The 14,722-nt window shown below is 41.8% G+C and overlaps 1 protein-coding gene and 2 long non-coding RNA genes across 5 annotated transcripts in view; 1 reads left to right on the forward strand and 2 right to left on the reverse strand.

Annotated features, from left to right (window-relative positions):
• Window positions 1-12,785, forward strand: part of NREP (neuronal regeneration related protein) — a 28,694-nt gene extending 15,909 nt beyond the window's left edge. The window contains exons 3-4 of the mRNA XM_040446791.1: window positions 6,664-6,741; window positions 11,032-12,785. Coding sequence (XP_040302725.1) covers window positions 6,664-6,741; window positions 11,032-11,157 — 204 coding nt within the window. The 3' untranslated portion in view covers window positions 11,158-12,785. The remainder of the gene's footprint in view (window positions 1-6,663; window positions 6,742-11,031) is intronic.
• LOC121012041 (uncharacterized) lies at window positions 1,102-8,102 on the reverse strand. 2 transcript variants are annotated; one of them, XR_005781922.1, is made up of 4 exons: window positions 7,935-8,102; window positions 3,364-3,549; window positions 3,139-3,274; window positions 1,102-1,207 (listed from the first exon to the last, which is right to left on the reverse strand). It is a non-coding gene; the product is annotated as an uncharacterized LOC121012041 (long non-coding RNA). The 2 variants fall into 2 exon arrangements; XR_005781923.1 differs by lacking the exon at window positions 1,102-1,207 and adding an exon at window positions 1,245-1,340.
• Window positions 8,372-14,227, reverse strand: LOC121012060 (uncharacterized). 2 transcript variants are annotated; one of them, XR_005781925.1, is made up of 2 exons: window positions 14,120-14,171; window positions 8,372-8,568 (listed from the first exon to the last, which is right to left on the reverse strand). It is a non-coding gene; the product is annotated as an uncharacterized LOC121012060 (long non-coding RNA). The 2 variants fall into 2 exon arrangements; XR_005781926.1 differs by lacking the exon at window positions 8,372-8,568 and adding an exon at window positions 12,261-12,996 and having other exon boundaries at window positions 14,120-14,227.
• Between the last annotated feature and the right edge of the window lie 495 nt (window positions 14,228-14,722).

Below are 14,722 nucleotides of genomic sequence, written 5' to 3' on the forward strand. Positions count from 1 at the left end.
GAGTTTGCGCAACACACGTTTGCAGCTGACCTCGGTGTTCACCACGCTCAAATTAGCCAGCTGCCGCTGCAGCCTGCCTTAAACCAGGCACCATCAAAGCCTGAAAAAATCACACAACAGTCTCAGATAGTGGTGGCAAAGCAAAGTTGGATCATTGTGTTAACCTTTTGTGGCTTGCTCCCGACTTGATTCGTGGCTCCTCTCGAAAGTCTTTGCTATTCTTAGAAATCAAAATTTTAAAGACTCAGCAGCTAAACAAGCAGCATATTATATTGTGGAACAGAGTGACTGGGAAAGCTCTTTGCGCTGACGATTAATTTCACATGTAAACACTTTCGTTTTGTTGCCAGCGAGGAGATTTCCTTTTCCTTTCTCTGCCTCCTTGAAATCTAGAAATAAAATTCCACAGCTGTCAGGTTCCCACATATTCATCAGCAGCCTCTCAAGATGGCTTCATGACGAGCAGAGTGAATTTAAAGAATTCTACTATGAAAGTCTACACAGCTTGTCTCAGACACCCCAACTCACAAAGTAAAGAATTCTAAATCTCTCGCCTGCCTGTAACAGGTAGTAACACGCTGCATGGGAATAAAACGTGGACGTTTTCCGTGCCCATAGTGGACACACGCACCCAAAGCAAAGCTCATGCCAGTGGGCTTAGCCAGTGCGAGCTCTCATCATCTTGTTCCTTGAGACCCAGTTGTCTCCTCTACCCCTGTTTCTACAGGTTAAGAACTTGTCGGGCCACAGAAAAGCTGAGAGTGTCAGCAGGTGCTGTAATACAGCAGTGCCCTAAAAGGTCCTGGTTTCCTTTCTAGCAGGACGGCACTTATGGCTGAGTGCAATAGTCAGGTGTTTGCAATACTTTCTCTGTAATTACCCATTGTTACCACAGCCAGCTTCTGTGTGTGTGTGTGGCATTTAGGTGGCTGCATGTTTCATTTAGTTCCCCAACAAGAATGTTTGCCAACTTGGGCACCAACTAACACTTACTCTGCTTTCCAGAGTGCGCACAGGTGACATATGTTATCTGAATGGCCCAGTGTTCTGTCTTTTTATCTGTCTTCTGGTTGCAGGGCATTTCCTCCATGGTGTGCTCCATCTCCAGACAGCACTCGCAGGGTTAGGCGGATCACTAAGACTAGGTCTCTAGAGAGAGGGAGCTGAGTGCATCATCTTTTGGCACCATCTGATCTTTGATGTAATGCTGTTCAGAGAAAATGATCCTTGTAACTCATTTATGGTTTCAGTTTACATCCTGCCCTCTCACATGGCCAACAACACCTGGGAGCAGACTAGCTTTTGAGGGAGATTCTTAACAGCACCACTTCAAAAGGTATCTGCAGAAATGAAGTACATGTATATGCATATAAATTCTCCTTGTAATACAGTACCCGCTTTCATGACCTCCCAGCCAATTAGTCGGAAGAGAACATGTACACACGCAGACACACACACATACTGTTTAGTTGGCAGAGATTACGAAATATGCTACTTTGCTGTTTGAAGAATTAATTATGCAGGTGGGACACCTGCTGCTCTGGTCTGTTTTCCTAATTGCAGGGGGTGGGCACCTGTCCTTGTTAAGTCATAAAAGGGCCATGTGTGTGCATTCCTTAAGCACACACAACTCCACCAAGGATAGAATAATTGTGGTCATTAACAACCAAGCCATGCAACATCTTCATAGCAGGTTGCTAAGAAGGTATGTTAACCAATTAATAAGTAAGCTCCATACACATATGTGATGTTCAGGCTCTGAAATGGCCATGAACCTTCCTTTGAGGGCCATTCTCCTATAACAGGCTCTTCAAAGAGCTACTGCTAAAGAGAGAAGAGAGGAAAATACAAATTTAGAACCAGGAAACATGTCAATTTGTTTGATTCTGTGTGTGGACCATACTATTGGAAAACATGCTGCAAGATTTTAAATGAAAAGCTTAGGAGAGGTTTAAAGAATTTAAATGATAATCTAGTTTGTGTGGTTTTAGGACCTTGCAGGGGTTGTCTCTGACTCCCCCCACATTTTATTTTTCTAATCTGGATACCAAGTAATAATATATTCAGTGACAAGCATGAACACTCAGCCTTTCCCAGAATTCAAGCAAAACTTTTGTATGTTCTCCAGTTTAAAACAGTAAAATTTTCCTTGCCTCTGTATTTTCTCAAACACTCAGGTTTTCTTAATTGTTGAGGATATGGCTTGTTTCTCTGATTCCTGACTTCTGGAAGAATAGTATTCCAGAGGGTTTTGAGGATTTTGCTTGAGCAAGAGCAAACAACTATTTTATATATGGAATATATAGAATAATTTAAAAGAATAGGTATGGAATATATAGAATAATTTAAAAGAATATGTATCTTCTTGATAAAAGAACGCAGTCTTCTATTGGGAAGATTATGGCAAACTTTGGTTTACTTGTTTAATAAAACAATAGTTTTGGGGGCGCCTGGGTGGCGCAGTCGGTTAAGCGTCCGACTTCAGCCAGGTCACGATCTCGCGGTCCATGAGTTCGAGCCCCACATCGGGCTCTGGGCTGATGGCTCAGAGCCTGGAGCCTGTTTCCGATTCTGTGTCTCCCTCTCTCTCTCTGCCCCTCCCCCGTTCATGCTCTGTCTCTCTCTGTCCCCAAAATAAATAAACGTTGAAAAAAAAATTAAAAAAAAAAACAAAAAAACAAAAAAAACTAGTTTTGTACTGCCATGTGTATTACTCAGAACGCTTACATTTCTGAGATGTAAACCACTACCAACAACAGAGAACTCAATGAAGTTTAAAAAAGAAAAAATTCGATTAATTGGCCTTCATGAAAAACATGACCTTGAATTCAGAAAACTGAATGAATAGAATGAGTTGAAACCATGTGTCCACCTTTGGAGCATCAGCTGACCAGGACCAAAAAGAATGAACAGGGTTAGGGTCCAGCAGGAACAGATGGGCTTCAGGAAGACAGATCAACTTACCTCTGTTTTCTGACCCATATATTACCAGCACCTGATATTCAGAACCAGGTAAAAGACTGGGTACAGCAGCCTGTGGGGTTGCATTTGTGCTATTGCTATTATGGCCACTGAGAGCTGCAGTGAGACCTCCTGGCCATCAGGTGCGTTCCCACATGGACCTCATTACATCCTTACCCTGAACCCACCATCTTCCTTGGCTTGCGTCTGGTAACCGTTGGATGCCCTCCCAGATCTGCTCACTGCCATCCCCATTTCCTCTCATGACAGCACAACTGGATGGTTTGCTGAGTGTTGGTTTTGTTTCTTTAGCCTGTGGAGACGGGTTCCAACAACTATACGTTTTTGTTAATTGCACTTAAAGCACACTATTAATTTGCTAGGGCTGTCAAGACAGAGTACCAAGGATTAGGTGGCTTAACCAACAGAAGTTTGTTTTCCCACAGTTCTGGAGTCTGGAACTCTGAGGTCAACCTGTCGGCAAGGCTGGTTTCTTCTGAGGCTGTTTCCTTGGCTTGTCGATGGTCATCATCTCCCTGTGTCCTCACATGGTCTTTCCTCTATGTGTGTCCATGTCCTCATTTCCTCCTGATAAAGACACCAGTTTTATTGGGTTAGGGCCCACCCTGATGAACTCATTTTAACTTAACTGCCTCTTTAAAAACCCTATCTCCAAACATACCCACATTCCAACTGGGGGGTAGGTTTCTGACAGGAATTTTGTATGTGAGGGATGCACAATTCAGCCCGTAGAACACCCTTCTATGAAATGATCTTTTTTGAAGGTCTGTCATCAAGCCCCCCCCACCCGCCCACCCCCCACCTCCGGCACAACTAGATTTGCGCTCCTAAGAGGCAGGAACTGTATTTCTCTTCTTGCAATCCCTAGAATCTAGCAGTGTCCTGGCACACTGCAGGTGCTTCCCATACTTGAAGTGAATGCATGCATGGGCAAAGGCATTCTGAGGTATTTGAAAGCAAGGGTAATGGTCGTCCTAGATCTTTTCCCTTAAGTCCTTTGTTTTAGAGTCTCAAAACACCACTAGTATGAAAAAGAACCAAGCTGTAATGTAGGTAGTGTATTTCCAGTAATCTACCAACTTTTTCCAAATCCAAAAAAGGTTAAATATCCACTTTAGATGCTATAGCCAGGGGTATGCTGAGTTCTTAGAGACGAACCAAGCAAGTTTTAAGAATGTAACTAAGATTTCTCTATCCCTGCCATTTTTGGCTTGAAGTTCTGAGTCTCCAGGAGACTGGAAGAATTTACCACAAGGCCAAAGTGACATTTCTTTTTCCTAAAGAATACAATGATTACTTTATGATTCAAACACTAAAAAAATGCCCTTGGTCAATTCGTGGCTAAATTAAATATGTTTCAAAAGGACCAATTTGGGTTAGGGGAGGAAGTTTCCTTAGTTGTGGGTTTTACTATCAGATACTCATGTTCCTGAGTTCTTTGGCCAAAAAAAAAAAAAAAAAATCATTGTTTTTATTAAAAAAAAAAAAGGAAAGTTCTTAGAAAAAACAAATTGTAAAAGTAACAAGCAAAATGATTTATGAGGCTATTTATGCCTGCAGATTGGACTTGAGCGGCTTTCATAGTGATGCTTTGAACCTGGGAAGTTAAATGCGGAAGCAGTGTCATTTTGTTAAGATGGAGTGTCACAGAAAAGCCCAAGAACAGACACATAACATTTACTTGATATTACTTCTCATAGTGTCCGTGTGCCTAAGTTTTTACATGTATTTGTGTCAACATTTTTGGTTTGCAGTGGAACTTCATTTCTTGCTATATGTGTGACATTTGAAATTGTACTTAAAGCCTGTTTTTAAAGGTAGTAATGTAAAAATGTTATCATTTTATATTTATATTAAGTGAATCTACAGTTGATTCCAGTTGGGAATCTCCTTAAATTAAGGTACTTTGTATGCTGTGACATTGTTTTAAGCCCTAAAAAAAGCTTATGTATTTTAGATTGCAATTTTGTGGTCTTCCCCCATTCCCGGTTAGAGGGAGTGTCAGGGGTGACTTGTCTGTCCCAAATGAGGCAGGTGGTAGAATTCTCCCAGAAGGATCTGAGCACAGGAGGGGAAAGCTGAACAAAAGAAAGGAGGTTCAGGCTGGGGGAACCACGTGGCCCAGAAAGTAGACCTGTCCAAAGTACGAAAATAGGTCCAGTTCTTGCAGGATGAGCTCTCAAATATTTAAGGTACAAGAGAGGTGATAGGCAATTTGCATTCTGGGGTGATTTGAGGGCATCGGGGTAGTGGGAAGAACTGACGTGTAGAATCTGGAAATCTAGTTTTAGTTCATGTCCTATCCTCCACTCACTTGTGGCTTTGGGCAGTGGATGACCTTTTTGAGTTTTTGTTTTCTCATCTCCGAAATGAAAAGACCTATTTACAGGTTTATTGTCAGGATATATTAGGGTGATATATGCAAAACTAACTGGGATGTGCCATAAACGTTACTGGAGTATGGCAAAGATGGTTACTGTTAAACTACCCCAAAAGAATCAACACAGCCATCCACTGCTCCTACCTCAGGCCCCCTGACCAAGCGGATTACCTGGGACACTGAAAACATTACACTTAGCCCAGTGACTAGGCTACCACATCTCTGCTTCCAAAACCAAAGATGTTACCTCTGCTTGTTAACCTAGTAGTGAGATGTGATTCTCAATATTATTTATTAAATGTGAGGCTTATTTAGAGCATTTAGTGAATCAGATCTGGAGGGAATCTTATCTAATTTTCTCCCGTCCTCTCCCCTCCCTTCAAGCCAGGCTATATCAAATGTGAATTAACTCTGGCAGATGGCTGTTAGATTCTGTTTCTAAATTTCTTGAAGGCAATTTCACAGTTTTTCTTCTTTAAATTCTTTCAGTAATTTAACAATTCTTATGCCAAGTCCTTCCTTATAGCTGACCTAAATCCATGTTGTAATTTAATTCCTAACCCCCTACTCCTGTCTTTCCCAGAGATGGAGAACAGCTGGTCAGCAACCTTCTTATGATAATACCCTCTGTATATTTAGAGAAGAATTACTCAGTTTGACTCACGCTCTCCACCTTGTCCCAGCTCTGCCCCCACCCCCAGATTCATCAGCTGCTATACTCTGAGTCATTCATGGCAATACTGCCCATCTCCCTGCCTCTCTCTTGGACACTTTGCTACTTTCAGGCACGGGACAGTGTTGCCAGGGGCCACATGGACCTGGGGAGAATGCAGGCCGCTTGTTCCTGCCCTCATGCTTTGTGCATAATGTTGAACTTTATAATCAATTATCAGAATAACCCCTAACAGTGTTTTATGGGTGTGTGGCACATTTATCTCACGGAGTTTTGCAAGCATACTTATCATAGGTTGCTTTGAAAGTTAGACCTCCCCAGTACCTTAGTTTGCTCAGCCAGTCATGTCATAAGGCTGCCATTTAGCATGCTAAAGGTAACACTGATTGACATCTTTGTTCTGTTGGGACTTAGTCCTGGGAGACACTGAGCCAGAACTCTCCTGAGTGCAGTATACATTTGGAAGCACACAACAGTCTGAAAGAGGTGATGGGCTTCCCCATTGCTCCAGGTTGTCATCAGGAAATAAGTGACACTGAGGGGGATTGAGCTCATGAAGTTGATCCCGTGTGGTTTCAGAGTGGATGCTGTTTTTAATTTGAATGTGTGTGCTTTTATGTCTCTGTAGGTTTATTACCCAGAGCTCTTTGTCTGGGTCAGTCAAGAACCATTTCCAAATAAGGAAATGGAGGGAAGGCTTCCTAAGGTAAGATCCCTACCTACCATTTTGTTATTTTTTTTTTTCAATTTCAAGGCAATTAAAAAAAATCAGTGTCTTTTTTAATATCCATCTAGTCTACAATAATAATCCACTGACATGATACTGTTATAACTTTGGAAATAAAATATACTAATATGTGTGTATATGTATTATATGTGTGTGTGTATATATATATATATATATATATATATATATATATATATAAGGTTCTTATATATATCATATAAGAATCGTGGAATCAATTTATCCAATGTACATTTTACAGGTTTTCAATTTGTTCCATACTTGGGTAGATAAACTCCTGTATGGTGATTAAACTGAAAAATATCTTAAAGGTAGAAGATGATGACACTTTTGTCTGGTAATAGTGCCCAAATGTCTGATGAAATGCCCCAAGAAACAAAACAGAAGGAACGTAAAAAACTATTATTTTTCTTTCTTCTAATTTTTAGGCCTAAAAATACTTTCTACAAACATGCTTTCATTGTTCTGACATCTTAGGTATGACAATTTTCTGCCTTAAGAAAATCTGTCAAATTTACATTTTGGATTTTAGCACCATTTCCAACAGCAACAGTTTTTAGATACCTTTGGACTTTCCTGTTAAGGTAAATATCAATTTGACCTTAAGGAGGAGGACTGTACTTTTTACCACTGACCTGTTGATTTTGCAATTAAGAAAGAAAAAGTGCACTGAAAATAAAATTTCCATTTAAAAGTTTCATAAGTGTAATTGACAAATGGTGAGGCCTTCCCAGATCTTATTGACTTTTTAATGTTTGAGAAATTCTTACTTATACTAAATGGTTTCAGCAGTTCCCTTTTACTGACAGGCAGAACTTGAAGAGATTGTGTCAACTGGCAGTTTGCATTAAGAGAAAACAGTTCTAAATCACTTTTAGTCTTCCAGAGAACTTCTGACGGTGCAGAGTGAAACCACTATTAGGAAAGTGGGTGAACAAAATGATTCTGGCCATGCTCTAGCTACACTTGTGCTGTCTTATAGAGCTGGGATGGAGGTGAGCTAGTGTACTGGAGGTTTACTTACGACACACACACACCCCACCTCACCAGACTACCTCCCCACCACCACCTACCACTCAACCACCCCCCTAGCACAGCCCCTGCACCATACCACCTCAACGCAACCCTACCACACTGCCACACCGTCACCTTACCAACAGCAGTAGTGTAACTCTCGACATCCTTTACTGAGAAGCTCAGGGCATAATTCGTCCGAGCAGCTGAGGGTAAGACATGATAATGGAAGGGGTAAAGAGAGTATAGTGTTTTCATTATTTCTGTCCCATTCAGCCATCCAGAAGTCCTTGATACTGGTGACATCAACCAGAGTGACAAGACTAGGCAAGTTCTTCAATGAGGTCAACAATGCCTCCCTTTTTCTTAGAAGGCCCATCCAGGTCATCGGCCTTGCCTCCATTGAGGCATCCTCCAGGAGGTTGGCACAATGAATCCTGAGATTCAGGTCTTCTGTTAATCTCTTTCCTCTCTTCATATGTGAAGAGTACTTTAAGCATATTTGTCCTTCCCAAGCCTTTCTTTGTAGAAAAGCATATCTTTGCATAATAGAGAAAAATAATTTTGACTTACTTGATCCGAGCCACATGACTGAGTAATTGGGGGATTCATACACTAACAGTCCTCAGCAGAGAGGGACCACCCAGCTTGAGGTAGATGAGCCACAGGAGCATCCAGGAGCACTGGTCTGTGGAAGTCACTGGACACATCTGTTCCTGCTTCTCCAGCCTTCTAGATTGCTGAAGATCCTCAATCCTTGGGAGCCACTATGTGCTGGATAATGGAGGAAGATAGGATTAGTTTTGCCTGAATTCTTACAAGGCCTAACTTCTGGAGAAATAAGACTACATTGTAGTCTTCCCTTGCTGCAGAAGCCTACAGTTGCTTCAGTGGGTGCAGACTTTATTCTTTTTTTCAAAAAATGAGGGACAGGGATTAAGGGCTAAAATCTAGTAAATTCCAGCCTCCAAAGGGAGGATGTGCAGAACTTTTTCTCCCCAGGAGCTTCTCTCCCCCTAGGCTTGTTGGGTTGTAGTCCCTCAGGGTGCTTTGCTAGCACACCTGCCTGCATGGCTTACCGCCACTTCCTTGCAATGTCCAGTCACTTGGGTATCTCCTATACAGCAAGTTGCCGAAGGGCAGGATGGACAGGGACTGTTTCTGCCTCTGTTTTAATCTTGGTAGCCTTAAAATCTGAGTACTCAAGCCACAGTAGGCACTCAGAACATGAAAAATTAAAGAAGACATAAATGTTTGTGGGGGGGGGGGGCTCAGAAGAGAAAAAAAACAGTAAAAATGGTACTTTCAAATCTGAAATAATCTCCTTCGTATTTTTTGGTCTGGAAAGACCTCTCCCCAAATTACCCAGAATCCCACCCAACTCTTCATTTGGTTTTGCTGTGTATTTTCCACGGAGGTAAAAGATCAGTAAGACAGAGACTTACATAGAGACAAATGTTCTATATATTCACTCTATATTAACGAACGAAGTATGAACTAAAGTAAGCAACTTTAAGGCCAGTCACGTATAGAGTGCAGTTGAGTGAAATAACACTTAAGAACTTTTGATTTCCCTTCCTGGCCTGTGATAATTAGCAGCCATTGAATTCTTCATTTATCCAAAACCTAAGTCTTCCATATCTTGAAACGTGCTGATGGCTGATAGGGGAGCAAGAACACACACTTTAAAAGCACCAGGATTATAGTGGATTTTTAAAAAAAATCTTGGGGTTGTATGCCAAAAAGTCATGATTAAATTTATTTTCACAACTGTAAAAGACTGCCCAATATAATGATTTTGGAAACTTACCTAGATCCTTAATTGTGTGTGAGTGGTAATTATATTTTAATTCAATTTTCTGATTTTGTCCTATTGCTATTTAGTTGTGCCAAAACAACTTCTAAATCACAGTCTAAGACTGGAACACTGAAGTACATACTGAGTGGATTTTCTATACATCCGGAAATGTAGTATGCTCGCAGAGTCTGAAATTTTTAAACCCAAATTTAGGCATACCAGATGTTTAACATGAAAAATCTATACAGTAAATAAGACTTATTAAAGCTAAATTATCTATTACATTTAGTTCATCCTGGGGCTGCTGAAAACATTTATTCAATTTCAAGTTGTTTTAAAGTCCCTGACTTCTGAATTCTTCTTAAAAAGAAATTCAAATGCCATAATTTACAGACCTCAGAGCAAGATTATTACTTTACTCATATCCAGTCAAAATAGCTTGTTATAAATGTCCTATTGGAATATGTCACCTGAGCAAAAAGGGAAAAAAAAATCTCTTAAAACCATATTGGATAATGTACCTGAGACAACTACAGCAATTAATGGTTTGGCTGACAGACTGTTGTCAAATCACTATTTTCGTATCTGATTGGGGCATACAGGGTTAGCCCTGTATTTTTCAATTACACCTTGGGCAAATGGGCTTCCTTGACCTGCCCTCTTGCTGTTTGGTTATGATGGAGAGCTTCTCCTCGCGGGTGCTTGATGGAGCATCAGTCACATTGCAGTTGGATTATTCTAGACAGAAGCACAAACACCTCACTTATCAGGCTTGTGAGGACAGATTTAGAATAGCCCCAGGCCAAACTCACTGATCTCACTCTCTCCTGGCCTGGGTTTCACACTGTCTCCCTCTTTCCCACTCCCACCTTTGGTACCGCTTGTGATTCTGATTATCAGACCCACATGGACTGGGCCAGGTGTTCAGAGAATGAACCATACATAAATTACATCTGTACAAGCTGTGATATTCTTTTAAACATTTTTTTATTATATGTTGTCAAACAGGCAATTACCCACCTCCACAGTCATTGAATGCTTTAAGCAAAATGTATTAACGCTCATGAGCACCTCTTACCCAACCTCATGTTGGGCCCTGTCTGATACTAGAAACTGTCCTCAGAAACCTGACTCTGGGGAATGCTGCCTCCCACATGGCTGGGCACAGCCATCAGAGAAGCACTTGATTCTACTGAAGCCAAGGCAGCTAGTGTTTAATTACTTCATGCCCCCACAGACCTAATATTTACATTCAGGTGAACTGTGTTTAATATGTAAACTCTGCAAAACATCGGGAGTTCAAGGATAAAAGGCGGGAGGGAGAGGCAAAAAATTTCAAATGGTTTCACAAGCATGACTAAGTGCCTTTTGTGTGTGTGTGTGTGTGTGTGTGTGTGTGTGTGTCCATCTGTTTGTGTGTGGGTCCACCTGCTTTTCAGGGAAGCCTTCCTGTCCCCAAGGAGGTGAACCGCAAGAAGGATGACAAGATTGAGGCTGCCTCCCTGACTCCACTTGGCAGCAGTGAACTCCACTCCCCAGGCATCAGTTACCTCCACTCTTTTTAATCGTTAACACCTCCATTTGTATTACATATGGTGTATGGGTATTGATGAGGTCATGGTATCATATATGGGATTTTTTTCTGTGTAAATCATCAAGTATAAGAAGAAACTATGGGACTCTGAGCCTTGCTTTAGAGAATTTACAGTGGACAAATAGGTATCATCAAACCAGTTTTTAATCATTCTGACTCAAGTGAAAACGCTCAGAATTTCACACTGTGAATCCACGTTTACAACCCTTACAGGTGGGCCTTCAGGCCTGGTTCTCGATGACGATGTCTTCCACAACTCAGACTCCCTCTGCTGTCACACAACCGGTCCACTCCTGCCTTTTCACTCACACAGCTCCCTACTGCTTCTTGCAGAGGCTGAGAGTCCCCATTTTTTTTTTCATTTAGATGTAACAAGCCTAGTAGTTTATGTTCATCAATTGTCTGTATATCTCTATATTTTATCCATGTACTCTTTTGATGTATAGAAGTAGTTTGAAACTCATTGTTTCCTTGTGGTAAGTGACCGAGATGCTGCCACAGGACCTGAGACACTGATGAATGGTGCTATTTTGGACTTTCAACATGCTCCTTGGCGAGGTAGCTCTGACGGAGTTATATTTTATTTCCATGTTCTAAGAAGGTGTTGGTACTCTGTTTCCCTGAATGTTGTTCTCTAGACCGGATTGACTTGTTTTCCTCGTGTCTTCAGTGTGGCTTTCTTCTTCAGCGTGGTAGGTTGGCGAATGCTACCAGAGAGAGTAAGAGACTCACGTCTCATTGGCTGGCGCTCATGGACATGCAGTCAGTGGAGCGGGAGCAATCACAAAACTGTAACTTACTTACCAAATCTCTTCTTTCCGGTAGCCTCGCCTGCCTAGCTTAGAGAAAGACAAGCAATAATTTGACAGGCATTTTTAGGTGTCTCTTTTGGTTCTTTTTGTTTGAAAGGATATGGGGGGGGGGGGGGGAGGGGGGGGGGGGAAGGGCAAACTTTTAAAATACATGCCCTCCAGAAAAAAATCCAAAACACTGGCATCTGAGTAGGTATATGCAAATTACACCGTTCCCAAAAGTCAAGTTGGAAAACCTATCTATAAAAAAAAATTTTTTTTTAAAGGCAGAGCACTCTTTTCCGGCAGTTTTGAGAAGCAAGGTGTAGATTTTACATTTTTGTCCTTGCTCCCAATGAAATGGATAAACAAAAATAAAATCAGACAATACCATCTTCTCATGGATTGTTGTTGTGTTAGCCAGTCTGAAAGCCCACCTTAATTTTTATATAACTGTCTTGTAGCTCTTCCTTTGACAAGGCAGGCTCTGTCCCGCCCTGTCATGCTTCTGACTGTTAACACAGATGATGCATGTAACTTCTTCTTTCTCTTCTTGCTCCCCCACTGGCCTGAGTTTCTTGTGCATTTTCCTCCTCCCTCCTTTGTTAGAATAGGTATATCAGCTGTGTAAATAGAGCAAGAAAACAGTATTCTGCATCTGTGGCATTTATGTAGAGTTGCAGTTGTGCGCTGCTGAAAATGCAGGCTTTTGTAACAATGTGATCTTTACTGATGCACTCACAAGTACCCAGTGTATTTTAGCTATTTTAGTAGTCTTTGTTCAATAAATATGCAAGCTGTAAGGTAACTGGCTTGGCTCATCATTGGAGAGGCCTACTTTTGAATGCTTTCCCTGGTTCATGTTAATTCATGTGTTCTCAGAGCCCCGAAAGTAGACCGAAGGGCAAATCTGGAAAGAGATAGAATCTGCTCTGCCTTTCATGTGCGTTCCCTTCTGAAGGTTTTACGAGATGAGGGGTGAGGCAGTGGCTTGTCGGGATGGTTTTGGAGAGCTGCCTCTGGATACAAAGAAGAATTAAACCAAGACCCTTTTTATTTCTACACTTTTTCTTTCCCCTTTCAGGGTACTCCCACACACCTCAAAACTTACTCTTTCTTACTCCTCGCCATTAAGACCTACCTTATGGCATTCTTTATCCCAAAGATACCAGCCCTCACGTCTTCATGGCATATTTGCACTTAATACACAGATAAAAGGCTTATGCTTGGAAGAAGATACAAATTTGAGACACGATTTTAAGTCACTAATGCATAGGGGTCCAGCGACCTGGAATCTAGCACATGGTAAAATGGCATCACAACTCCTGGAGGTCTCCTGTGACCCTGAAACCCAGAAATTCAGGGGGTTCATCCTCCCTGTATGAGAAACACAGCCGCTCTCTTCTCCTTCCAATGACAGTGAAACTTCATTGCCTTACCACAAGGTGCAAAAGTGGCTGGCTGGGTTCAGACACTTGAGTTTCACCTGAACAGAGGCTAAGGAACAGGCCTCTGAGATAAAGGCCAGAGAGAAGGGAGAGGGGCAGAAGGTGACCTTGCCCCAAACTGGGTGATCAGTTTCTGGAGAGGCAATCCGATGCTCTCTGAGAAATCTCGAGTCTTGACATGTGTGTGTCAGGAAGGACTTTTACACTGGGGAGTTACTTTTGAAATTAATGCACATCTCAGATTTTGGTGAAGTGTCCTATTTACCCTCAACTTTTATTAAGATAAAGGAGGCTTAGGGCAGAACTAAATCCCAGCTGCCTTCCATGTACTCAGAATTTGTCCAATCTGAAAGAAAAGTCTTAAAACGGAGCTACCACTACCTTTTTTGGTAATTTCATCCAGAGGTCCTATTTCTGAACATAAGAGAAGTCCTCCTTAAACTTAATTACCTTCCACCTTATAAACAACTGCCATTTTCCTTGCCCGACAGCTTCCCATCACCTGTATGTTGTCACAGCTGGGAGGGGATCCATCTTGTCTCCCTGCCCTTGCTAAAGGGGAAACAGAAGTGATGAGGCCGGCCATGGAGGGGGTACGGCCCAGGCTGCCTTATGCCCATCTCTATTAGTTATCTGTTGCCACGTAACACATGACATCCACACCCTGCATCCTGGAACAACAAACTTTTCTCACCTCACAGATTCTAGTCTAGTCAGGAACAATTTAGCCAGTGCTTCCGGCTCAGGATCTCATGAGCTTGCCATCAAGATGTTACCAAGCTGCAGTCGTCTGAAGGCTTGACTAGGGCTGGAGAATCCTCTGTTGGCAGGAGAACTCTGTTCCTCCACTCACGGGCCTCCACACAAGGCTACTTAAGTGTCCTCATGACCTCTGGCTTCCCCTAGAGCAAGTAATTCGAGAGCTGGGAGCGAGCCACAATGCCTGGGACCTATTCTCAGAAGTCACTATCATCTATCATATTCTATTCATTAGAAGCAAGTCACTAAATATAGCCCACAATCACAGGGAGGAAATTATGCTCTACCTCCTAAGGAGAAAAATATTAAAGAGTTTATGGCCACATTTTAAAAGCAGCATACCATCTGAAGTTAAAGCACTCAGGGTAATTGTAAGCCAGGGGCTGCAAGTGAGAAGGTTGAAATAGAATCATAGCTACTTTCACTGAAGAGGTTTTTACAGTCTTCAGAGTTCCAGAGAGAAGTTTCAACTTTCCAGATTGAAGGTGTCTAAGGATAGCATCCAAGAACTGTAATATTGGGGTTGCATAGCCTCCAT

Source organism: Herpailurus yagouaroundi, unplaced genomic scaffold, assembly GCF_014898765.1.
Source record: "Herpailurus yagouaroundi ecotype Mexico unplaced genomic scaffold, PumYag 29, whole genome shotgun sequence".
Lineage (NCBI taxonomy): Eukaryota > Metazoa > Chordata > Mammalia > Carnivora > Felidae > Herpailurus > Herpailurus yagouaroundi.